At 42.0% G+C, this 24368-nt stretch overlaps 5 protein-coding genes across 6 annotated transcripts; 1 reads left to right on the plus strand and 4 right to left on the minus strand.

The window, feature by feature from the left end:
• Positions 1 to 4993: 4993 nt before the first annotated feature.
• Positions 4994 to 9739, plus strand: LOC4340701 (protein NRT1/ PTR FAMILY 3.1). The gene is made up of 4 exons (XM_015788164.3): positions 4994 to 5135; positions 5232 to 5449; positions 5540 to 6111; positions 8615 to 9739. Exons 1-4 carry the CDS (start codon positions 5039 to 5041, stop codon positions 9540 to 9542), a joined length of 1815 nt encoding a protein of 604 aa, XP_015643650.1. The 5' UTR covers positions 4994 to 5038; the 3' UTR covers positions 9543 to 9739.
• An 86-nt stretch (positions 9740 to 9825) lies between these two features.
• Positions 9826 to 10473, minus strand: LOC4340702 (uncharacterized). Its single transcript, XM_015788165.3, has one exon. The coding sequence runs from the start codon at positions 10404 to 10406 to the stop codon at positions 10053 to 10055; it is 354 nt and encodes a 117-aa protein (XP_015643651.1). The 5' UTR covers positions 10407 to 10473; the 3' UTR covers positions 9826 to 10052.
• A 522-nt stretch (positions 10474 to 10995) lies between these two features.
• Positions 10996 to 11683, minus strand: LOC4340703 (uncharacterized). Its single transcript, XM_015786563.3, has one exon. The coding sequence runs from the start codon at positions 11669 to 11671 to the stop codon at positions 11282 to 11284; it is 390 nt and encodes a 129-aa protein (XP_015642049.1). The 5' UTR covers positions 11672 to 11683; the 3' UTR covers positions 10996 to 11281.
• Positions 11684 to 17169: 5486 nt separating this feature from the next.
• LOC4340704 (protein CURVATURE THYLAKOID 1A, chloroplastic) lies at positions 17170 to 18738 on the minus strand. Its single transcript, XM_015787699.3, has 4 exons — positions 17985 to 18738; positions 17798 to 17905; positions 17639 to 17710; positions 17170 to 17431 (listed from the first exon to the last, which is right to left on the minus strand). Exons 1-4 carry the CDS (start codon positions 18207 to 18209, stop codon positions 17366 to 17368), a joined length of 471 nt encoding a protein of 156 aa, XP_015643185.1. The 5' UTR covers positions 18210 to 18738; the 3' UTR covers positions 17170 to 17365.
• On the minus strand, positions 18738 to 23281 carry LOC4340705 (carbon catabolite repressor protein 4 homolog 3). 2 transcript variants are annotated; one of them, XR_001546771.3, is made up of 13 exons: positions 22924 to 23281; positions 22430 to 22593; positions 22287 to 22352; positions 22157 to 22209; positions 21988 to 22069; positions 21416 to 21496; positions 20553 to 20645; positions 20278 to 20310; positions 20098 to 20174; positions 19905 to 20016; positions 19740 to 19825; positions 19549 to 19622; positions 18738 to 19411 (listed from the first exon to the last, which is right to left on the minus strand). XR_001546771.3 is itself a non-coding variant. In XM_015787698.3 (13 exons), exons 1-13 carry the CDS (start codon positions 23189 to 23191, stop codon positions 19232 to 19234), a joined length of 1380 nt encoding a protein of 459 aa, XP_015643184.1. In that variant the 5' UTR covers positions 23192 to 23281; the 3' UTR covers positions 18738 to 19231. The 2 variants fall into 2 exon arrangements, 1 of the variants encoding a protein (XP_015643184.1); XM_015787698.3 differs by having other exon boundaries at positions 19549 to 19633.
• Between the last annotated feature and the right edge of the window lie 1087 nt (positions 23282 to 24368).

Genomic DNA, 24368 nt, shown 5'->3' on the forward strand with positions numbered 1-24368 from the left:
GCCAATGGCATGTTGGAGTTCTGCGGCGCATGGGACACCATTTCCTTCTTAGGAAAGGGCCTCCTTCCTGATGGCCAGCTAGTGGTGGGGCACTGGTGCGATGGCCGCGTGCTGATGGTGTTCATATGGGATTCAGATCGTCTGCCTTCACGGGATGAAGGCACGGGCGTGCAGTTGACCATCATCCACTGTCCATGCCATCTAACGTTTTGCGTGGTGTATGCGTTGAAGAGAGCTAGCCCAGCCAAACCATCATCTTCCTTGCCTTTCTGTCACCGACGTCTAGCCCAGCCAACAATCTTTCCTTGCCTTGTCACCGGCGTCATCTCCCACAGGGACCGGTAGATCGAGCAAATCATGTCACTACCGTTGTCACTAGTCACAATGTTGTGTCTGCCGTGACCCGCGGTGCGTCGACGAGGTGGAGGAAAACCTTGGCTTGCCATCTGCGGGAGGCTATGTAGGCTTGCCGCTGCGAAGTCGGAGGCCGCCGATGGATGGATTAACCACACCACATGGCCGGCCGGCGTGGAGCTTGACGACCGCTAGCTAGGTTTAGTTGGTTGTTGATTTCCCCTGTTGCTGGTTCTGGAAGGAGATGAACTGTAACATATATAATACGATCAAAACACTAGATTAGCAGCAGATTAGTTAGCTGGTTTGATCAAGGCTGCTGATATATGTTGAATTGATAGCCTAGCTTGACTCCACGTCTCCACCTCACTGTCAAAATAGGTAAATGAAACAACTGAACAAATCATGTCGCTTGACGACCTCGCAGGCAGTCAGGTGACTATCTTATTGGCGCCCAGGCAGCGACTTCAGCGAGCGTGGGCCTCAACGCGGCCTTCAGCGGTAGCGACGCGAGAGGAGGTCGATGTGTGCGACGGGTTTTTTCCCTGACGAAAGTGGTGGTAGGGAATGGGATTGGGGAAGCCGTGGCTCTCGGCGCTGTCGGTGGCTGGTGGCGGCGCATACACAGGCGATGGCGAACACCATTGTAGCCAGGTGCGTATGCTGCCACTAGGTGGTTCCATTAAGCGTCATGCCATGCGAGCCGTGAGCCATCGGATGACTTGGACGGTGGATGAGGACTGACTGCACGCCTGTGCTGTGAAGGCAGACGATCCTAATCCGTTCATATGGTGGTGGATGATGGTGACAATGTGGATGCAGTGACAAGAGAGGGGAGCAAGATTTCCACGCGAAAGGCTAACCCTATTCAAGGCCGGTCGTGGCGACGCTTAAGAGCACCCGTAATAGTAAAGTAAGGTGCTATCTATAAAACATGTACATCTCAGCAATAGACTAGATTAATAGTAAACCAACTTAATAGTATGTCTACATGGGTATCTATAGCTCTTTAATACATTGCCTCGTTTTTCTCTATAGACTATCTCCAGGTTAGTAGATAGCTTTGCTCTCTATCTTCATTTAATCTCTTCCAAGTAGGAAAATATGCTGACATGGATCTCTTATAGAGAGCCTATAGATAACCATTGTGGGTGCCCTAAGAGCACCATTAACCCCCTAGGGGCGTAGTTGTGGTATCTCTCCTCATGTCTTTGGTGGAGTTCTTCAGTTGAAAACCACATCTTGATTTTCCAGGATGGGCATGGCAAAGTCCTTGGCATCTCAAGCATCTTGGATGAGTGGTTGAAGGCCTATTTTGTGATATCCCGACCCAGAGCTTAATAGGATTAATAGAATACTCATACCACAAGTTACAGCTTTTTATCTGGATACTGATCTCCAAAGAACTCTGAGGTTAAGCGTGCTTGGCCTGGAGCAATTTTGGGATGGGTGAACCGATTGGTAAATTCTTCCCGAATGAGGACAAAGTGTGCAAAAAAGACTTGTGTTGGTCTGTGAGGACAGTCGATGACCTATAAAAGCTGCCAGATGTAAGAGGTCCCGACCTGGCAGAGGCGGGACGTATGGGGTTGACCGACAAGGACGTCGATCTCTTAAGGGGGGTGAGGATGTGACATCCTGGCCCAGGGCTTAATAGGATTAATAGAATACTCATACAACAAGTTGCAACTTCTTTTCTGGATGCCGATGATCGGAAAATTCTTCCCGAGTGCGTACGAGTGAGAACAAAGTGTGCAGAAAAAGACTTGTATCCCTCTGTGAGGGCACAGTTGGGATATGGTGCTTCTATTTGTTTTCTCAACAACGGGGTATTCTATTGTAGGCGTGTGGCATGGCTTAATGTCTATTTTTTTCTCAATCATGGTCTCTCATAACTATACTCTTGTAATTATTTTCTCAACAACGAGGTATTCTATTGTAGGCATGTGGCATGGCTTACTGTCTATTTTTTTTTCTTAATCATGGTCTCTCATAACTATACTCTTGTAATCTTTTACTATATTAATATGAAATATCGCACTATTATGTAGGCTGATCGCACACATGCACTACTACAAAAGGCACATAGATGTTGGCACTTTAGATACCGGAAATACTAAAACTGATACCTATAGATCTTTTCCCACCTCTGCGGGCTAAAAACACAAAAAACCAACACCATTAAGCAACTATAGGCATCGGTTCTGAAGAAAAACCGGCACTTATACTATAGGTGTCGATTTTCTTAAAAAAAAGAGCACCTATAATTATAGTTTCAAAACTGGACCTATGTGCCGAGCCGACTGAGCTGAGTCAGTCAATCCTATTTTTTCCCTCCGTGGCTCCGTCCCCCCACCTTATCCACTCCCTCCTTTTCGTCCGTCCTTTCTCACTCTCTCTTTTGCTCTCGTTTTCTTGCTTCCTCTCTTGTTCCACCTCGATGACGACGGTTACTTGCGCGTGCGGATCCAGCGGCTTCGGCCGCTCGCGCGCACGGATCTGGTGATATCGGCTCACGCATGGGGATCTGGTTGTGGGTAGCTCCCTCTTCCCAGGCATGGTGGCATCAACAATTGCTCCCTCCTCCCCAACGTGATGCCTGCTGCTCCCCGGCGACGGCGGCGGCGGCTACTCCACCCTCCCTAGCATGGCGGCAGTGGCGACGGCTACTCCACCCTCCCTAGTGGTTGGCCCCACCTCCACCACCGAACCTCTTCCCCTCATCCTTCTCGGCGGTGAAGGCAGCGACGACCTCGTCATCTCTGAGCTTTTCTCGGCAGCGGGCCCCCCTCACTTTTGGCGGCAGCGGCAGTGTTCTTGATTTCTTCCTGACTTGTGGATTTTCTTAATTTGCTCTAGAGTTGTGGATGTTCTTGATTTCTTCACCTATGGAATTGTGGAATTGTTGTTTCTGAGATTCAGTTGTTGGCTGAAAGCATTGGCTCGATGCATTTGATGCCGTTTACCTTTGAATCTCCACATCAGTGCCGTCATTGGAGTGGGTCTAGATTTCCGACCAGCACCAATAGACTTTTATGCAGTACGGATGCATCAACTAATAAAACAGAGGAAGAAAGGCAACGGGTAAGCTAGTCTTCGCCATCAGTGCTTTTATTACTAGGTTGCATGCGTGTGTACGTGGATCGTATTGTAGGCATCAACTCTACGGGCCACGGCTCCAATGACACATTGACGCTGACCCTTCATTCCAATGAAATCTGCAGAGCGCACATGATCGATTCTGCTCTTTTCATGCCTCCCGGCCCGATCTCGGTCGATCATCTGTCAATATTGCTTGATTTCTGAATTTCCATTATGCAAACAAGAATGTATTTTATAACCTGTTGCTATCTAGTTACATGCACAGTTGTACCTGTACAATCCAACTCTCTCTCGGCCGTACGTGTCTCCTTCTGTTATTTTTCCTGTACATTGCTCCGTATGAAAGTAAATTTAAATCTCAATTTAATGACATAATTTTTAGCAAATAAAATTCATTTCATATTATACTAGGTTTTGGTCAAATGTTTTAAATGTTGAATCTTACAATGTGTACGCGTCTTATATTATGGGATGGAGGGAGTAAGAATTAGCTAAATATTTAAAAATGAATTAATATGATGTTTTAAAGCAAATTTATATAAAAATATTTTTAAAAACATACCATTTATTAGTTTAGGAAACTTGTGCATGGAAAAGATGAAATAAAAGATGAAAAGGTGTAGTTGAAAACACACCCTTGTTGCTACAAACCTTATACTATATGAGAAATTATAAGCTAAAGATTAGTTTTAAGAGTAAAGTGCATTGGTGGTCCTTAAACTTATAGGGTTATGTCATATAGGTCTCTAAACTCTTAAACTCTCAAAATGCATATCTGGGTTCCAGAACTTGTCAAAGTGTATCATCTAGGTCCCAAATCGACACATCCCATCTAGTATCCTACGTGGCGCTGATGTGGCATGCCACATGGACATGACATGTCCTTTTCTTTTTTTTCTTTTTTTCTTTCTTGTTTTCTTCTCATTCTTCTTTTTTTTCTTTCTTCTACTTGGGTTACAGAGAAAGGAGAAGAAAGTGAAAATAAGAGAAGAAAAAGAAAAAATTTTAAATGGATCCCATTTGTCAGTCAAAATGATGCCACGTCATGTCCATGTGGTATGCCACATCAACGCCACATAGGATCCTGAAGGGGTTGTGACGATTTGGGACCTAGATGACACATTATGACAAGTTCTGGGACTTACATATGCATTTTAAGAGTTTAGGGAACTAGATGACACACATCTACAAGTTTAAGGACCGCCTGTACACTTCACTCTAGTTTTAAAGACCGTACCAATTTTGATCGTACTTTATATTATGGAATAGAGGGAGTAATTAATTATGCGCTTATCAGTTGGGAAATGGTTCCAACCCTTCCAAACTAACAAAGCCAAGCTCAAAAATTTCTTGATTGGGATTTATAATATTTTTTACCATTTGAATTAACCGGTAGAGGCGTGTCATTCTGACGCGGACGGCCACTTCAGTTTGATCTTCTTTTCGGAAATGTGAAAGAGAGCTGGCTAGCTAGATAGGAAGAACGAAACTTGAAAGCTCAAGCTATAAATATGTGTATATCCAAGCTATAGCTACCACCATACACACCACTGACCAGTCGCTACACATCAAAGCACCAGCAATGGAGACGGTGGAGGCAGCCATGGCGGAGGAGGAGGAGGCGAAGAAGAGCAAGATGAGGAAGAAGGGTGGGTTCAGAACGATGCCCTTCATCTTCGGTGAGTAGGAAATCTCGATCTGTTTGAAACGCTGTGAGTTTTTGTTTCAAATTCGCATGAGATTTGGCGTGTTTTTGCACGCACGCACGCACGCAGCGAACGAGGTGGCGGAGAAGCTGGCCGTGCTGGGGTTCACGACGAACATGCTCATGTACCTGACGAGGCAGCTGCACATGCCGCTCGCCAAGGCCGCCACCACCCTCACCAACTTCGGCGGCGTCTCCGCCATGACCCCGCTCATCGGCGCCTTCCTCGCCGACTCCCTCGTCGGCCGCTTCTGGACCATCGCCGCCGCCTCCCTCATCTACCAAGTCGTACGTATACACATCCACGCACGCACGCACGCACCACGCACGCCGCCGCGGCGCGCTGAGCTGACCGGAGCGTTCGTGTTCGCGTGGCAGGGCATGCTCCTCCTGACGGTGTCGGCGGCGATGCCGGTGTTCCGGCCGCCGCCGTGCAGCGGCGCCGGCGGCGCGGGCGCGTGCGACGAGGCGGCGCCGTGGCAGCTGGCGGTGCTGTACGCGGCGCTGCTGCTGAACGCGCTGGGCGCCGGCGGGTACAGGCCGTGCGTGGTGGCGTTCGGCGCCGACCAGTTCGACGAGTCGGAGGCGGCGGAGCGGGCGCGCACCTGGGGCTTCTTCAACTGGTACTACTTCTGCAACGGCGCGTCGCAGCTGGTCGCCGTCACGGCGGTGGTGTACGTGCAGGACAACGTCGGCTGGGGCTGGGGCCTCGGTGTGCCCACCTTCTGCATGGCCGTCTCCGTCGTCGCCTTCGTCGCCGGCTACCCGCTCTACCGGAGGCTCCACCCGTCGGGGAGCCCCTTCACGCGGCTCGCGCAGGTGGTCGTCGCCGCCGTCAGGAAGCGGCGGGTGCCGACGGACGCCGACGACGCCGCGGCGCTGTACGAGAACGACGACATGGACGCGCCCATCTCGCTCTACGGCAAGCTCGTCCACACCGAACAACTCAGGTACCAGCTGACTGCGACCGGTTCTGATCGAGTGTGGTTTCGATTAATTTCAGCTGAATTCGGACCGAATTTGGTTGTTTTCGGTCTTGCCGTCCCCGGCACCATCGAAATTTTGAGTGTGTATATATATATATATATATATATATATATATATATATATATATATATATATATATATATATATATATATATATATATATATATATATATATATATATATATATATATATATATATATATATATATATATATATATATATATATATATATATATTTCAATTTTTGAAAATTGGATGATTTCCTTTTTTTGTGGTGAAAATTCAATCTTTGCTCCATTTATAGCATTTTTATCTTCTTTTTTTGAGAAAAAGGAACTCTTTACAATGCAAAAGGTGAACAACTATAGTTTCGACATGTGATCGGTTATTACCTGGTTAACTGGTTTTCTCTTACCTATCAATTATTTTGCACTACTATATCGAAGCATCCAAAGACTCACATATTTACCTTTCTTTTACTTTCAAAAAAAGGTGAAACAATTAAATAATGAAATAAATTAATATAAAAAATGTTATACTTTTATGAATTTCCACCAATATGAAAAAAAAACTAATATATAGATGAAGCATGAGAACACATTAGCATAAACCAATAAAAATATAAAACAGAGCAGATTAATTGATTTAGTAAAGTTACATTAAAGTTGCGATTTTGTATAGTAGGAAGCCTACGTGGTAGACAAAACAAATTTTCAGGCAACTAATGCATAGAAAAATATTAAGTTTTAATTTACATTTCTCTTCTTGCAAAATATTTAAACACGTTTAGTCCATAAGGAAATTAAAATCATTGACAAGTAACACCACCTAGCAACTCTTATTTAGAGAACTACTACTAACTACCACATTCCAAAACCAGAAGAGACATGATGAGTCTCTTCTGGCATGGGTCACTGATTCGTGGACCCGCTGATTATGGGGCTATATAGCAATCACTCAAAAATAATAGAGGAGGTGGTGTTTCTGAACTCTGAAGAGACGTGTAGCTGGTAAATAAACCAAAGGCCGAGTTTAGTTCTAAAATTTTTCTTTAAACTTTTAACTTTTCCATCACATTAAAACTTTCCTACACACAGACTTTCAACTTTTCCGTCGCATCATTCCAATTTCAACCGAACTTTTAATTTTGGAGTGACCTAAACAAACCCAAAGTTTGAGGGAAAAAGAGATTTGGTACTCACTATCATGCAACCAGCAAAGCCGGGGGGTCGAAGCCAAAAACCATTGATGAACAAGAAGACATGGATAAGCAGATTAGGAGGAGATGTCGGCCAATGGCGCCGAAACTTAGAACAGCTTTTTCCACGCTGCACTGCTGCAGCACAGTACTGAAACGACAGCAGCCGCTGGATAATCTATCTCTTGTGGACTTGTGGTCTCTGGCTTTTGATAATTTGACTGGACCAAAGAAAATATGGGAATTCATGGGTCCATGATTGATTAAGAGATATAACTATGACTACGAGTGACTCGTGATTGCAGCATCAATCATATGTCTGTCAAGATATGTTCTGGTCAATAGATAATTAGTTATGGTTTATTTACTTTTTTGGATGAGAGAACAAAGATGATTGAGCTTAACTAGTAAATAAACCATAACTAGTAAGCTAAAAATTAGTTATGTTTTTCTAACAATTATTGTGCAAAAAAATATTAGCAAAAAATGACAATATAAGCTTAAACATGAGGTTTCTTTAAACATTTTGTCATAAAACCTAGGATTATTCAGAACAAATAGTAATATCTGGAAATGGGTGCCTAAAACCTGGCGTTTTTTAATATCAAAAAAAAACCTGGCGTTTTGTGAAATTTATTCAATTGTTTTCATGAGGAACTTGGTAACTCTGTTCAAACTCAAAACGAGTCTCTGCTTTGCTTCCGAAGGCTAGCTATGTCATGCAACTTTGAGCACGGTTTGGATAGGAGTAACAAGTAACAAACTAAGGCCAAACTTTACAATATATTTCAGGGTTTAGAGGGGTACTGTGTTTTCTGAAAACCTCTCTAGATTTGCTACTTTATGCTCTTGGAGAAATCCTTTAGAAATGCAATAAGTTTTGTAATGGCAGATAGGAGGTACCCTTTAGTACTTAGTGAAAGAAACCGTAAGTCCCAGAATGATGTAAAGCTCTGTCAGAACCTAAAATTATATTCAAATTTCCAAAGCTTTCGTAGTCTCAACAAATTGTTATAAAGGTCTTTCAACAAAAAGAAAACGTACACTAATAGCAGCACAGCCTAAGGTTGAGTGCTAGAATGTCCATTGCAAATTGCAAACTCTTGCCATTTGGTTTCTTCTGATATGAATGTGTTTTGTGCAATGATTTCGACTTCGATCCAATTGTCCAAAAGTGTTAACTGATCGTGCAACAATTATGATCAATTTGATTTTTTTTCTGTTATTTTTGCACTGATTGTGATGTTTCTTGACTCCGGTGGTACAGCTTTTTTGACCGAGCGGCCATCGTCACCGACGGCGACCTGACGACGGACACCTCCAACGGCAAGCCGTCGTTGTCTCCCATCCCCAAGCCGTGGCGGCTGAGCACGGTGCACCGCGTCGAGGAGCTCAAGTCGCTGCTCCGCATGGGCCCGATCTGGGCAGCGGGCATCCTGGTGATCACGGCGTACTCGCAGCAGCACACCTTCGCCCTGCAGCAGGCGAGCACCATGGACCGCCGCCTCGCGCCGGGGCTGTCGTCGTTCCAGATCCCAGCAGGCTCCATGACCGTGTTCACCCTGCTCGCCATGCTCACCACGCTCCTTGCCTACGACCGTGTGCTCGTCCCGCTAGCGCGCCGCGTCACGGGACTGGACCGTGGAATCTCCTACCTCCACCGGATGGGCGTTGGGTTCGCCATCTCCGTGGCGGCTACCCTCGTGGCCGGGTTCGTGGAGCGCCACCGGAGGGAGTCCGCTGCCGCCGCGGGCACCACCGACGCGGGGACGTCGCCGCTGTCGGCGTACTGGCTGGTGCCGCAGTACGCGCTCCACGGCATGGCGGAGGCATTCAACTCCGTGGGTCACCTCGAGTTCATGTACGACCAGTCGCCAGAGAGCATGCGGAGCATGGCGACGGCGCTGTTCTGGCTGTCCATCTCGCTGGGGAGCTACGTCAGCACGATGCTCATCTCCGCCGTGCATCGATGGAGCGCCGGCGCCGACGGGTCCAACTGGCTCCCCGACAACATCAACCGCGGCAGGCTCGACTACTTCTACTGGATCGTCGCGCTGCTCCAGGTGCTCAACCTGGCATACTACGCCATTTGCGCTAGGTGCTACTTGTTCAAGCCCTTGCAGCTCCGTGAGGTGGACGATGATGCCAAGCCCCAAATTGAGCTGCAAGAAAAGGCTTCACCTTTGAGTCATTGAGCCAGTGAAAGTGCAAGAAAAAGGCTTCACCTTTCAGTCATTGGGCCAGTGAAGAGCATTGATGTATCTGAGATGCAGGTCTAGCTAGAATCAAGTAGGTAGGTTGATCAACTTTGAGGTATATATCACTATATGTATGGATTTGTATGTACATCAGGAACAAACCAGAGAGGAATGCATCACTCGAATTGAGATAATACAGGAACCTGGAAGGCTAGAACATCTCTAGTTTGATGCAGATTATTCAGGCAAGCTGGATTATGCAGATCATTCCAGTGGCCAATGAGATGTAACTGGTGTGCCAATTCCAGAGAAGATTTGATATTGGCATAGCCCACAATTCACAATTCACAACTCAACATAGAGATGGACTATTATTGATGAAGAAACACTAGCATACATGGTACTACTAGTATTAGCATCACAACCTAACATGGATAAACAAATCAGGTTTTCTTGATCTTTATTCGTGATTGATTGTACCTGATGACGTGGCGGCGGCGGCGAAGATCAGACGGTGAAGTTGATCTCGAAGCCGAGGGAGGGGTGGATGGGGTCGGCGGGGGAGGGGACGACGGCGGTGACGGCGGAGGCGGGGGAGCCGACGGGGAGGTGGCGGGAGACCATCTCGTCGACCTTGGCGGGGTCGCCGGAGAGGAGGGCCTCCACGGTGCCGTCGCGGCGGTTGCGGACCCACCCGGCGAGGCCGAGGGACTCCGCCGTCTCCGCCGTCCAGTCGCGGAACCCCACCCCCTGCACCCGCCCCTTCACCACCACCCGCACCGCCTTGCGCGCCGGTGTCTCCTGCGGCGGCGGCGATGGCGTGGGCGAGGAGGACGTGGCGTCGGCCGCCGGCGTGGCCATGGCGAGCCCGAGGCGGCGGCAGAGGAGACGTGTCCTGCAAAGAGGAATCTGGAGTGTGGTGGACGCTGCTGCTTGCTGGGCCTCTCGAGCTACTTGCAAACCGGCCGGCCCAATAAGTTAGTTTTATCACTTTTAATAAGGGGCAATTAATAAAGTACCGAAAAATACAATATTTTCTAATACAAATTTAGTACCTTTAGTGCTAACATCGAGGTACTAAAATTTGTAGGGTAATTCCAGCGTAAATTTTGATACCTCTGGTACTTAATACTTCGAGGTATCAAAATTTGTAAGGTAAAATTTAGTTACCTCGAGACATTCTAGAAATCGTAAAATTTCTTCTCTAAAAATGGATTTTGGCGGAGGCAAGAGTAACCACGAGAAGAAACATACTAGAGCGTCAACGGGATCAAAAATCCCTTTTTCTTTAAGATCGGTCTCGGTCTCGTGTGTTTGCGTGATTTTTAACACCCTGCTCGATAACCGGTTTCGACCAATCTAATGAGCAATATTTTAAGAGCACACCAAACCAAACGCAACAACACAACAACAATGAGCAATAGAGAAGTCAGCGATGTTAACCTTTGGGTGAGATCACCATCATCTGCTAATAAACTTTCATTCTTAACAGAACAGAAGCACACAGTTTAAAAGTTGTGTCATGCTAACAGTTTCTGAAGACACAAACAGCGCATATAGTAACCGCAAAGTGGCACACCGCCATTATCAACATCTGAACAAATTTCTAAACATCGTATGATCAAATCGCTCATCGATCGAGAAACAAACACTCCCAGTGAAACTCGTAAGGATTAGAGGTGAAGATTATTTTATCGCATCATCAAACAGCAAGAAGCAGTACGTCGTCTTCCTCCTCAGGCGGTGGGCTTGCGGGTGAAGCCCTCGGCGGGGTCGACGGGGTCGGCGGGGGAGGGGAGGACGGCGGTGACGGCGGCGGCGCGGGGGCCGACGGGGAGGTGGCGGGACACCATCTCGTCGACCCTGGCGGGGTCGCCGGAGAGGAGGGCCTCCACGGTGCCGTCGCGGCGGTTGCGGACCCAGCCGGCGAGGCCCAGCGCGCGCGCCGTCTCCACCGTCCAGTCGCGGAAGAAGACCCCCTGCACCCGGCCCTTCACCACAACCCGCACCGCCTTGGGGCTGGGCGGGCTTGGCTGCGGGGTGGCGGCGGAGGCCATGGCGCGGCGGGCGGCGGCGACGGAGCGCGGGGTGAGGGCGAGGCGTGGCGCGGTGGCGGAAGGGAACATTCTGGAAGACACGGGGAAGGAAGGGGAGAGAGAGAGAGAGAGAGAGAGAGAGAGAGAGAGAGGGTTTCTGGAGCTTCGAAGCGTCGGCCCATAGATGGGAAACTGCGGTGCCATCTAGCACGTTAACTGCACCATTGGATTTGGATCGGACGGTTCATGCATGCTTCACACTACACGCAATGTGTGTGCCCGTGTAGATTTCTGTGTGTTTTCGTCAATTTAAGAGCAAGTTAAATAGTATAGCCCACTACTAACTCCAATTTATCTATAATAACCGATCTAATAGCCAATTCGTATAATAGTTGCTTACTATACTATTAACACATGGTCCCACCTACCATACACATATTGTATTCTGGAGTCCGTGCTGCAGCTGGCTACAGATCTGTAGCCCGCTACTCCTCTCTCATCTTTTATCTCATTAAAATATGCTTATAGCTGGCTAATAGCCCGCTATTGTACCTGCTCTAATAGACCCCTCACTGAACTCGTAATAAAACAATTTGAAAAACCTATGTAAATATATGCTCCCTCAGCTTTCTCATTTTCATTGCAATCTATCAACCAGACATCCGCTAGTAAAAAGAAAATAAAAATAAAATAAATTTTACAAAACTATTGATATTTAAAACAAACTGTCGTAAAACTACAAACTTATAAGGATGTGTATTACAAACTATAGATTTAGTGTCAATTTTTTTTACAAAACGATAGATCTAAGGAAACTGTCGTAAAACTACAAACTTATAAGAATGTGTATTACAAACTATAGATTTAGTGTCAATTATTTTTACAAAACGATAGATCTAAGGAATTGTATCACAAAACTATATATTGAACATCAATTTTATTAATAAATTACAACTTTTGTAACTTTAAATAAATAATAGTGCTACAGATCTAAAGCTAAAATATGTGAAATGATATGTATTGCCATAGCATTTGGCTTTGAGATACAAGAGTTCATGTTGGACCTCGTACCAAGTTGTCAATACATAATTGGCGAGATGAAAGGGATTTACTGGCATGTGAGCTATAGCAAAGTAGGATCCACATGTCAGTGACTCAACTGCATGTGCAGTTAAGTCAGAGGGTTTGCTTCCTTGGCAATGAAGCGTAGAAGCCTACAACTAAAGAATTTGGCAACGAAGACCGAACCCTTCAAGTGTTCACTCTGCAACCAAGGACTATTTGGTACTAATGGCTTATTCATTTTATTGCTAAAATCAACATTACCAAAATTCAGCCAAATTTTAGCACGTTTTTGTGTCACTAAAATTTGGCAGCGTTGGATGTGTCTAGTTTAATACCTTTGTTATGCTGGTGTTGTTTTTATGAGAGGAAATTCCTAGAGCTACCAAATTCTGGTATGATAGCATTAGTAAGACTATCTTAAATTCATTATCTTACCAAAAATTGATAGGATTAAAGGCAACAATAAAATAAACAAGCCTCAAAGTCTATAAGGCCCATGCCAATGAGATTGGATTAAAGATAGAAATAAAATGAACAAGACTTGGAGTCCATAAGCCTCAAACCCCTTGGCATGAACGAGGTTTGTGTTGACCCTCGGCCACATCTACAAACATGGTACCGAGCTGTCATATATAAGTGCCTAGTGTGCTTGAGGAGGATATATTTGTAAAATACTTCATCCATTTTAAAATATAAGTATTTTAGGATTTAAATGTTGTACCACAATATAAGCATTTATGTATTGGTTCCTATCATTAATTTTTTATGGGTTCAAAGCCAATCACATACTTAATTGTAATCTATCTATTATATACTAAAAGTCCATAAAACTTCCTACAAACACTCTCAAGCCGCCATGTGGCCTTCTACAAATGCTCTTATGTCGTCATGTGGCATTCTAAAATCTCACCGTCGATTTTTTTTTTAAAATCGGTGGACCCATTAATTTTAACCATTAGATCTCCATCTAAAAAATAAATCTGGTGTCCCTACTTTTTTTTTAAAAAAATTACCATGTTTACTCTAACTAATATATAGAAAAAGTCTGGATCGGGCAGGAAACGTTAGTATTATTTTTTTTCCTTTTTTTTCCGGCGGCATACATACATACTCCACGTTAGTATTGTTTTTTTTCCTTTCTTTTGCAAAAGTACTTTTCCTTTACACGTTCTGAAAACAGTACTACTACTACGCACATCGTACGTACACTAGGGGAGTTTAGGAGGTAGTGTTAATAGATATATAAAATCACATCTTACCGATTTAAGTGAAAATCCACAGTTAGATTTTTTTTCTTTTTCTTATAATTTTTAATAATTCTTTTAATTGAGAGATATGACATGTGGTGACCTACAAGCTTTTATATGAGTGTCACGTGACAGCTTAATAGCGTTTCTAAAAAGTTTAAAGGACTTATATACTAAAAGTTAATTAAACTTTCAATAAATACTCTCAAGCCGTCATATGGCCTTCTACAAACGCTCATAAATCACCACGTGGTATTCTATAATCACACCGTCGATTTTCTTTTAAAATGGTGGACCCGTTAATTTTAACAATTAGATCTCCAACGCAAAGAAAATAAATTTGGTATCCCCACCACCAACACCTTACGTACATAAGGTAAAAAAAGGTAGTACGTACTCCTTCCATCCTCCGAATCTCCCATCCTCTCCTATTTTCGAGCTAACTTATCCTATTTTCTCATTAACACTCAATATATCAAAAAATAATTCGGACATCTAAATGATCACGACTCTCAAGTTATAATTTTATACTCAGTTTTTATCAGTTGTTGTGTTATTTATAATTAAATATAAAATTCAAAATCCATATTACTCATATTTTGTTATTAAAAAATAGATCGTGCTGCCGTTCTAACTACAAATGTTAGGGCCTAATGGTACGCCCATAAACACTTCTAAGTTGATCTCGCCACGTAACACTCTAATAAATTAGAAAAATCTATAAGTATGACAAATGAAAATAAAACATCTAACCATCGCTTTCCACTTAAATCGATGGATCCACTATTTTATATGGTTAGATCTATCTTTAAAAAGAAAATCCCAAAACCCCCTCCTGTTCCTCCCATTCCTCCGATTCCTCTCTCCCTACCATTCCTTCTCTGTTCTTTTTTTTATCTCCATAGTAACTAAATCCAACATTATCTTTGTGATAAAAACAAACTCCCACAAATGGACTCCGCATAACAAGTCTAGCCAGTTTCCCCTGTGTCAAGTGCTTTTCTTCTCTTTCTCCTCAAGCTAGCACTTATAAAAACAACGTAAATTAGACTTTAAAATACTCATAAAATTTTAAATCGTATATTCATTTATGATATTTCTACACTATTGTAATTTTCAATTAAATCAATAATTTAATATTTGTATTGACTTACATTGTGGACCACATCTATCCACCTTTAAGCCTCCAATAAATAAAATAGAATACTAAAATTTCTCATTAAAAAGTTAAAATATACCACTTATGTTTTTAATAAACGGTCAACCCATTATTTATACCATGCTAGACATCTAATCACCTTTTTCCAACTCCTTCTATTTCAGATTATAAGTCATTTTAAATTTTGTCAATGTGAAATTACTTGAATTAGTTTATAAAAAATATAGTAATATTTTCAACACAAAACAATCATATTATAAAAACATATTCAATTTTGAATTCAATAAAAATAATTTGGTGTTGTAAATATTGATATATTTTTCCTCAACAGTGGAAGTAGTTAATTTATCTTAACATGCATATAGGGGGGCTATTTACTTGATCATAAGTAGATACACTTTTATAAATAAATGATCTTTTTAGGGATAAATAAACGTTCCTAAGATGATGATAATATCTAAATTATACATATGATATCTGATGTCACTAATAGATTAGAGAAAAAACTTTTAATTATATCATTATTTCATGTCATAACGTGTACCCCGTCTAGGATCTATTTATCATACACAACACATTGAAAACATTTAAGGGATACCTTTATCTCATGCCAAGTTGTATAGCCTTAACTCACTTATATTACCATTCTAGATGGCAGAGATCAAAACATTTAAGAGATGCTTGATGGAATGGAAATCTATAAAAAAATAACATGATAAAAATAATTGAAGACTGAACTTTTTTTTTTCTAAATTTAACATTTTCTTAAAAAAATTGATACCCATCCTAAATAGCAATGTTTTAATATTTTTGGAGTACTGAAATAATGAAAATAACTAAAATTTTAAATAAAATATAATAGAAAATTTGAATTTTTCTGTATTATGTTGGAAACAAAATCTAACATAATTTCAGTTCAAAGTATACAACCCTAAACTACAACTTGGGAGCGATAAAAGTCTTATTTTCTAATATATTTTCTCATTGAGAAAAACATTTACCGCTAAACTGTAGTTTCATACTGCAATACTATATACACACAAATAAATGCTAAACTGTAGTTTCATACTGCAATACTATATACACACAAATAAATCAATATTTCAACATATTCAGCTCATAATTATATGTAGTCATATTAGGCATATTTTTAATAGAAAATATCTTCAATTAATATATCCTAAAATTCATAAAGACATATATATTATACAAAAGAAAATTGTTACTTAGAGTTTAGAAAGTACAAAATTAAGTTATGCTAAATATTAAAAAAAAGAAACGCGTTATGTACAAATGATATATAGTTTCATATATATTTTTTCTTATAAAACCAAAACTGCATTGTTTTGAGTAATTTTAGTTTACAATTTATACGTCGGCGATGGTTACTAGCATTCAGAGAAACACCACACAAATTATTAAAAAATTAAAGATATTTACAATAGATTAATCATAAATATTCCTAATCAAATTTCTAACACAATTAAATATGATGTCCGCGCATATGCGCGGGCTACCTTCCTAGTTGATCTAAACAACTGAAAATTTAAAAATTAACAAAAACAAAGTGATTAAAAAGAAATATTTTAACCTATCCTTAATATTTGCTAAACAACATAAAAATTCTTTATTTTTAAACAGAGGAAATAATTTTTTTAAGGACAAATATGAAAAATTCCTACGGTTGGTCCATTGCATTTCAACCCTTGTATGCGGGAACACCGTCGCTTCAATATGGGCCACATTCTGTGACCGGTCTCGCTGTGAATAAGCATTTCTGTAAATTGACTTTCTGCGGTGTCATGTTCCTTGTGTTTTGCATATTATTTTGGTTGTTTCACTACCTCCCGAATTGTTATAGAATCAATATTTTCTGGCGTTATTTGTTGTAGGAGATAATTGCACTTATGAAGATCTGAAGGGAGGAGTCATGGTAAACGGGATAATTGCTTCTTCATAAATCAGCAGGATCGTTAATGGCCATGAGGGGATGCATTTCAGAGATGTTTATCATCAACTCATTTGCAATTCTTTTCTAATGAGTCGATCAACCATTCTCCGAGATATATATTCTCATTGTCATACGCCAGATTATATGAACACTTCCACGCAACAAGAAAGCGAAGAAATTGTTTTGAATTTCGAAGAAACAACTGATAGTAGGTTTGATACAGTTTTTGCACTACGCTGTTACTGCACATGGGAGCAGAACATATTCTCGTAGAGATATACAAACATCACACAGAGGAAGCAGCAGCAAGCACTCTAGAGAGTCACCCCCCAAAACTTCCCCGGACAAATGCAGCTGCTTAATTACTCCGTTCCAGCGATCTTCTTCTTCAAGGTCTCGATGTCGGTCGCCAACTCTTTCCTGCTCTCCTGTTGTTTATATCACACGAAAAAAAAAACATTCACAGAAATTCAGATTCCAATTCAAATTGAAGTAAACTGATAGAGAAGTTCAGGACGATTATTCGACTTGAAAATCCAAACTTTTCAGTGCATGAATTGGACAAGATTCGGTTAATTCCCATGTTAATTAATACCGATGGATGCATCTGCATGGACGATTGATTTCTTAGTTACCTTGAAGAGGAGGTAGCGGTAGACGAACCAGCCGGTGTAGCCGAGGCCGACGAGCTCCAGGATCTTGGGGAGCTGCAAGAGAAGAGCACGTCGGCCAACTCGTCATCAGTCACAGTTCAGACAAAGCTGCAAGTGATTGATTAATTCGATGGTACGTACCAGCGGCACGGAGTTGATGGCGCCGACGACGACGGTGGTGAGCCAGAGGGCGACGACGGCGCCGCCGCTGTAGAGGAGGAACGTCGGCTTGTCCTCGATCGCCTCCCACTGCATCCAACCATATGTCAAATTAAGACGAGATGTTCCATGGGACCATGGATGGATGCAAACATATGCACGAACTCACCTTTGCCTTGAGGTCGGCGACGAGCTCGTCGCCGCTGGCCGAGGTGGAGGTGTCGTCGGAGGCGGCCCTGACGCGGAGCAGGGACAGTCGCGGCGCGTCCTGGAGGCGCAGCGGTTGGAGCACGCCGCCGCGGCGCGGCAGAAGCGCGGCGGAGCGTGGAGCGGCGGGGACGCGCGCGCCGGTGGCGCCGAGGAGCGCCACGGTGTACGCCGTGGCTGCGGCCATGTCGGTGCCCTCCTCCTCCTCCTCCTCCTTATCACCAAGTAAGCTAGAGGCAGCAGCTGAGCTCTCTTCGTGGCCTCTCTTTTTTTTTCAGCTCGATCTCACACTGTCACGCTATCTACTAGCGAAACGAAATTAACGGTGCACCCTTGCACCACAGCTCGGGACCTCGGCCTCGCATGGTGGGTAGCCACGTGGCAGGATGGTGTGCTGCCTCTGGCTGACACGTGGCAGGATGCTGGTCTGTGATTGGTTGGCTCCCTATCTTGGAAATCCCTGGATGGCCTCTCATTCCCGGCATTTGATTTGTAGATGATGGAGAATGCAAGGTCCACACTTTGGTACTTCTTGCTGCTTTTGCTTCTCTGAATTCTGGCAGTACAGCTTTGGTTTCTCTGAATTCTGGCAGTACAGCTATCTGGGTGTACTTTTTCGGTTAGGAGGCATACTGTACACTATACAGTACCATGTTTCCATTTTACCAGAAACAGTTATACTTCCAGGTCATAATCATAAGCCATCACTGTTCAATAGGGGTAAAATGTTTTGTTATCTCCTGGTAAATTTTCAATCAACAATGTCAAATAAGCCAGTAATATTTCTGGAATGATTCCATCCAGTACGCAATGTACAAGCCATCATACCACAGCATAACAGTTAACAATAGTTAGTCAACAAGTTCTTGCTTTGCTCTAGTGATGCAAGAACAAATACATCCATTAAATGCTAGTAAGTTTCTTTTCTTATTTTGTTCAGCACTAGCTAGTATCCATTAAATGCTAACTTAGTATTGCCTGCGAGTATTGAGGGTTCAGCTCCTCCGCACTTGCAGAGTGAGGCATTGGCAGAACGCCTCACCAACTAATGGTTTCTGCAAAATTCCTTGTGTGCAGACTGAAGGATACGGCGCTGTATAAATACAAGAGAACTGCTGTCTCACGATCATGACGAGCATGTGTCATTTTTATGCACTTCGCTTCCCATACTTCAACATTTGTATTAAATACTTTCCACCAAATAAATCATTAACCCACTTCATCTGAACTGTCACTATCTGAGGAGAAATATATGTGCTGTCCTCTAGTTGCTTCTTCCTCAGATTCCTTGTCTTCGTCAGATTCATCTTCTTGATCAGAATCGGTCGAAGCTGCTGATTCCGTGAAAACAAATTCAGCGACAATGGGCAAATGGTCACTGCCAATTTCCTGATTTTGTTTTTGGCATAAAATCATTGTTAGCAGTTAAAGATGAGAAGTATATAAAAGCAACAATATCAAATTATTCATGACTCAAATTGTTGCAGATGATCATTTAAGTTACTGTGATGATCAAATGAGAATACCCTGGTTGGAAGACCCCTAGTTCTCCTCAAAAAACCCACAGGCAGAGTATCTAAAACTCTGGAGCATTCAAGCCCTGCAGTGTACCTTAAAGAAAGAATATCAGCCACATTTTTATTTTATTTTATTCTGCGTCATACTGTACTTTTGAGCAATTGCATCATACTGTATTAGAAAGTATTTAGAAGCATACCACAGGTAATCAACAGTGCCAAGAAACTTCTTGTGATAGGAAGTTGCAAGGGGTTCGCCATGATGACCCCTATTGTTTGAGTTTCCCTAATATAATTGGCAACTAGTTTCAGCAAAATATGAAATGGTCAAACAATCAGTTTTGATCTTAACTAGAAACTAGTACCTTTAACATAGCATACGAACTACAAATATTCAATGGATGTTTAGCAACCATGACATTTGAAGACCCAGTTGCATTTCTTACTTCTTCGCCGCTCCATTGGTACTTCAGTGAACTGCGAGGAAGGAGATGAGTATTGAGTAGAGAAAAAGACTATTTGACAGGTCAACCGTTGTATCACGAGAAAGGTTCTGACCTACAAAGATCATATAAAGCAAACTCAGAGCTATCAAGTCCAGACAACTGCCTTCTATCATGCAAAGAAATGTCAAGCTGGTGACACAAAAACACAATATATGCAATGTCAATTTAATTATAATTGGATGTGATTTCAGCTTTGAAAAGGCCTAAGAAATATTTTAAGGCATTATTCCACCTTCATTGTTGACAAGAACTTGTAGATGGCACTCTGCTCCCAAAAAAGAAAGAGAAGTGTCAGCGCTTTAACAAAAGGTACCCAAGTTCTTCAAATCAGACAAATCTACTTCATAACTTAAGATGGACTAAATGTGACACTATCAATCTAGAGCATGATGAGTAGAAAGTATTGACATGTTTACATTTCAGTTCTGGTAACCAAAAACTTTAAGTAATTAGTTTACCCTAGATATTTAAGAAATCTAAACATGCCAAGAAACAACTAATACATACATCAGGTGTGCTGTTGAAATCACCAGCAAGCACGATAGGAATTCCACCCCATTTTTCAGCAAGAGCATTTGCCTTCTCCAGTAGCATGCGGATCTGAACGGACAGATAATTGGAAACGAAAACTGCTTAGCAAACAATTAGTCGAGTAAAAAGTATAATATGTTGAATAGACATAGATAAAGTTGAGGTATAGTTTCAATGGTGCATCTTAATTGCAGTAAAAATATAGTGCGTTGAATATACATAGATAAGGTTGAGGTATAGTACATATGGTGCATCCTATTTACATCAGCATATATGAGCATTATGCAGTACATCAGTGATTAACATGAAAAAGGTCCAGTTTTTGTCCCTCAGTACTTTACACCCTAACCTTCAGTAATTTCTAAAAGATGTCATTCAACAAATAAAAAACCATGCACATCACATCCTGGTGATAGTTTTGAAGGAGGTTTATATGGATCCTACATGGTGTGTGCCCGTGTGCTAGTGAGGTAATGTGGCTTCATAATTTAGAAAAGGAAATTAGTTGGACCATTTTCCAGAGGACGAGTGGATACCATGCGTCAAAATAAAATGATGGTGCAGAAACCACATAATCCTATGCACAAAACCCAAATAAAAAAAAAGAAACATAAACAGCTTTGGATGCAATTTGCTCCAGTTTTAACATTTAAGGGAAAAACTAAAAGTTATTGAAAAACATGGTGAAAACAACTAAATTAGGCTCCAGTAATAGTTGAAGGACCAAAAGTGGACATTTTACAATGAATATTTTGTGCAGGCGATTTTAGGACATGATAGAGAACTGGACGAATGATATACGGGAAATGGATGATGCTGAAGTTAACTGATATATATACCTGGCCCAGTTTTACATCTCCCCTCTTTGGATTAAAAAGGACATGAATATTCCCAACTACTAACTTTTGTGCTCTATTAAGCTGAAACGAAAACAGGTAAGGAAAAAGACAATAATTAGTGCACCCAATGTATTAGCATTAAAACAGTAGTTACTTAATTGTAATGCAAGGACATCTGAAAACAAATACCAGATTAAACAGATGGTGCTAATTTGGAAATTATTTTGGACACAATATTTGGTCTGGAAACTAATTTTAATGCATAATATGAGCTAATACTAAAATACTATGTTAAACTTAGACAAGTGTAGGTCCTTCTAATAAAGATAAGGCTCGTAGATAGTGTCCGGAATTGGGGATGGGAAGAAACCGACAGAGAAGTATCTAAGTCATCCCTTCTCTCTAGTTTCCTTTAGTTTTACCCAGCAACAGGGCTCAGGACAATATTAAATAGGAAAGCACCATTTCTGGAACACATGCAGTGATTATACACTAGGTGCTGCCAGGATGTAAGTGATATACTCTCCTTATTTTATCCTTTGAACAAACTGCTTTATTGTAAACCAAAGTACCTCAAAAACAAATATTTGAGCAACATTATTACGTAGGTTGTATTCACTAAAATCAATACTGTCTTCCTCAAGCAGATGTAACCTACATTTGGAAATAAAGAAAGAATATGAAAATGCGACTTGGTTTAAACCAATGAAGGTAACAAAGGATAAAATCCATTCACCATACCCTTTTGACTTCCAAAAGGTAGCACATCCATCTTTAGCATCACCAGTTCGGCCCTAAGGATGTCACCAGACTTGCTTCAGCATGATGTACATGAAGGTTGAAAGGTGGCATTCTGACAAAAATGTTATACCTTAAATCTACTTTGATAACCCCTGTTCTCCATTTCTGTAGCAATGTCTCGGAATCTATCCACCTCCTAATTTCGGAATCACAAAATGTTATAGGAGTACGGTCGCACAAGTGGTATAAACATCATGCAGATTGAGTTCTGACCTGTAGACACACTAGGTCAGGATCCCAGTGTCTAATTTCACGAATAATAAGCCTCCTCCGCGAATCCCACCTCATTGCATCCCAAGGGACATCCAAATAAAGGTCAGGATGGTAATGTGCATTGTTATCCGCCAAGATGTTGTATGACATGATTGTGCACGCATCTGACAAAAGCTTTATTACTCTTAGTATTACACTAACAAAGCCAGAATGGCATCATCCCAGAGTAATACAGCTCCATCAACCCAAACAGATGCAAGTCAAACAAAAAGGACGAACAAAAATCACAACTTTAGGGGTGAAATTGGCACTGGTTGGGGCGAAGCTTCATACTTGCACTAGCTGGGTCAACTGATTTCTCACTATTTACTCTAGCAAAACTAGCAAAGAGAAAAAAAAAAGAAGCAAAAGTGCAATCTTCACTCAGACATTGGCACAAACAGATGGTGAGCAAAGGCAACAAAATTTCACCAACGATACATCCAGCATAATACCTCCGTCGGAGGTCGAGGCTTCCTCCGCAAGGACCCACCTCCGGGAGGGCACCCCGTACTGCTGCGCGCGGTGCCGCTGATAAACGCGACCAGGCGAGCCCGCGGCAGGGCTCTGCCAGCGGCGGCGGTGGTCGCGCGGCGCGCCGTTTCCGGAGGACGAGCAACGCACCAGCGAGCCCGAGGCCGGGGGAGAGCGCGCGCGCTTCCTGTGGGGGTGCATGGCCGGCGTCGGCGGCGTGAGCCGCGATCGCGGGGCGGCGGACGCCATCGCCGCCGGCGAGATGTGGCGGTGGGGAGACAGGGAAGGAGGACTTCGGGTTTTCCCTTCCTTTTTTTTTCTCTCTCTCTGATGAACTCTGTTATTCGGGTTTCTCCCATCTAGGGTGTATCGAAAAATCTGGACCGTGCATCCGCTGATGGACGATACAAATGCACTGCGAGATGTGTCGCAAATTTGCAATTCGTTTGAAAAGATAAAGTAATTTTTTTTTGTTTTTTTGGTGTTGAAATCAAGAAATTTGTTCTGTCATGTACTCCTCCATTTGATATTTTCATTTTTTTTCCTTTTTTCTTTACAAATTAAACATAATTTACTAATATTATTGAGAAAAAATTGGTTATATAGCATCGAAAGTTCACGTTTTTGGTTTTATATGTATTTATATCAAGGGAGGTATAAACTGTATAAATAACCCAATCACATTTAGGAAAGAGAAAAATAAAGAGAAAAGGCCAACATGCAATATGACATGACTAGCATTGGTCATTAGGCTTGTATTCAGTGAACTATTTGAGCTACTGTCTTCCTAGGAACATCAGGGTTTATGTTTCGAGGGAAGAATATCAGGATTTGGTGCATCCATAAAGTAAAACCACATATATTGTAATTTGTTTTAAAAGAATTTTAGGTTTTAAGAGTTTGGGGGGGGTTTATAAAATACAACTAAAAAGATTATGATTTGTTTAAAGGAACTCTAGGCCTGTTCACTTTGATGCCATTTTCAACCTTACCAAATTTTGCCAAATTTTGGTAAAGTTACCAAAAAAAAGTAGCTACATTTAGTTTGCTACCAAATTTTGGCAATTATATAAGAAATCCTGCCAAAATTTTGGCAAGTTACTAAAATTTTGGCAACTTTGCCAAAATTTGGTAAGGTTTTTTTTGGCATCAAAGTGAACAGGCCCTATGTTTTAAAAGAAAAAAAATGTTCCGACAAACTCTATATATAAACTTATACCATCGATTTACCTACATATTTATCTATAATATTATTAAAAAAAAATTAAAATACAACGGTATCAATAATAGGAACCGGTGTTCTCTTAAAAAAAATTTCAAGTGTATGCAACTACAAACACCATCATTTAGTTTATTTAAGGAATAAGTCAAACAGCATATTTACAAATAAAAAATAATTTGTGAATAAAACTTTTTTATATACGTA

Source organism: Oryza sativa, chromosome 6 (genome assembly GCF_034140825.1).
Source record: "Oryza sativa Japonica Group chromosome 6, ASM3414082v1".
Classification (NCBI taxonomy): Eukaryota; Viridiplantae; Streptophyta; class Magnoliopsida; order Poales; family Poaceae; genus Oryza; species Oryza sativa.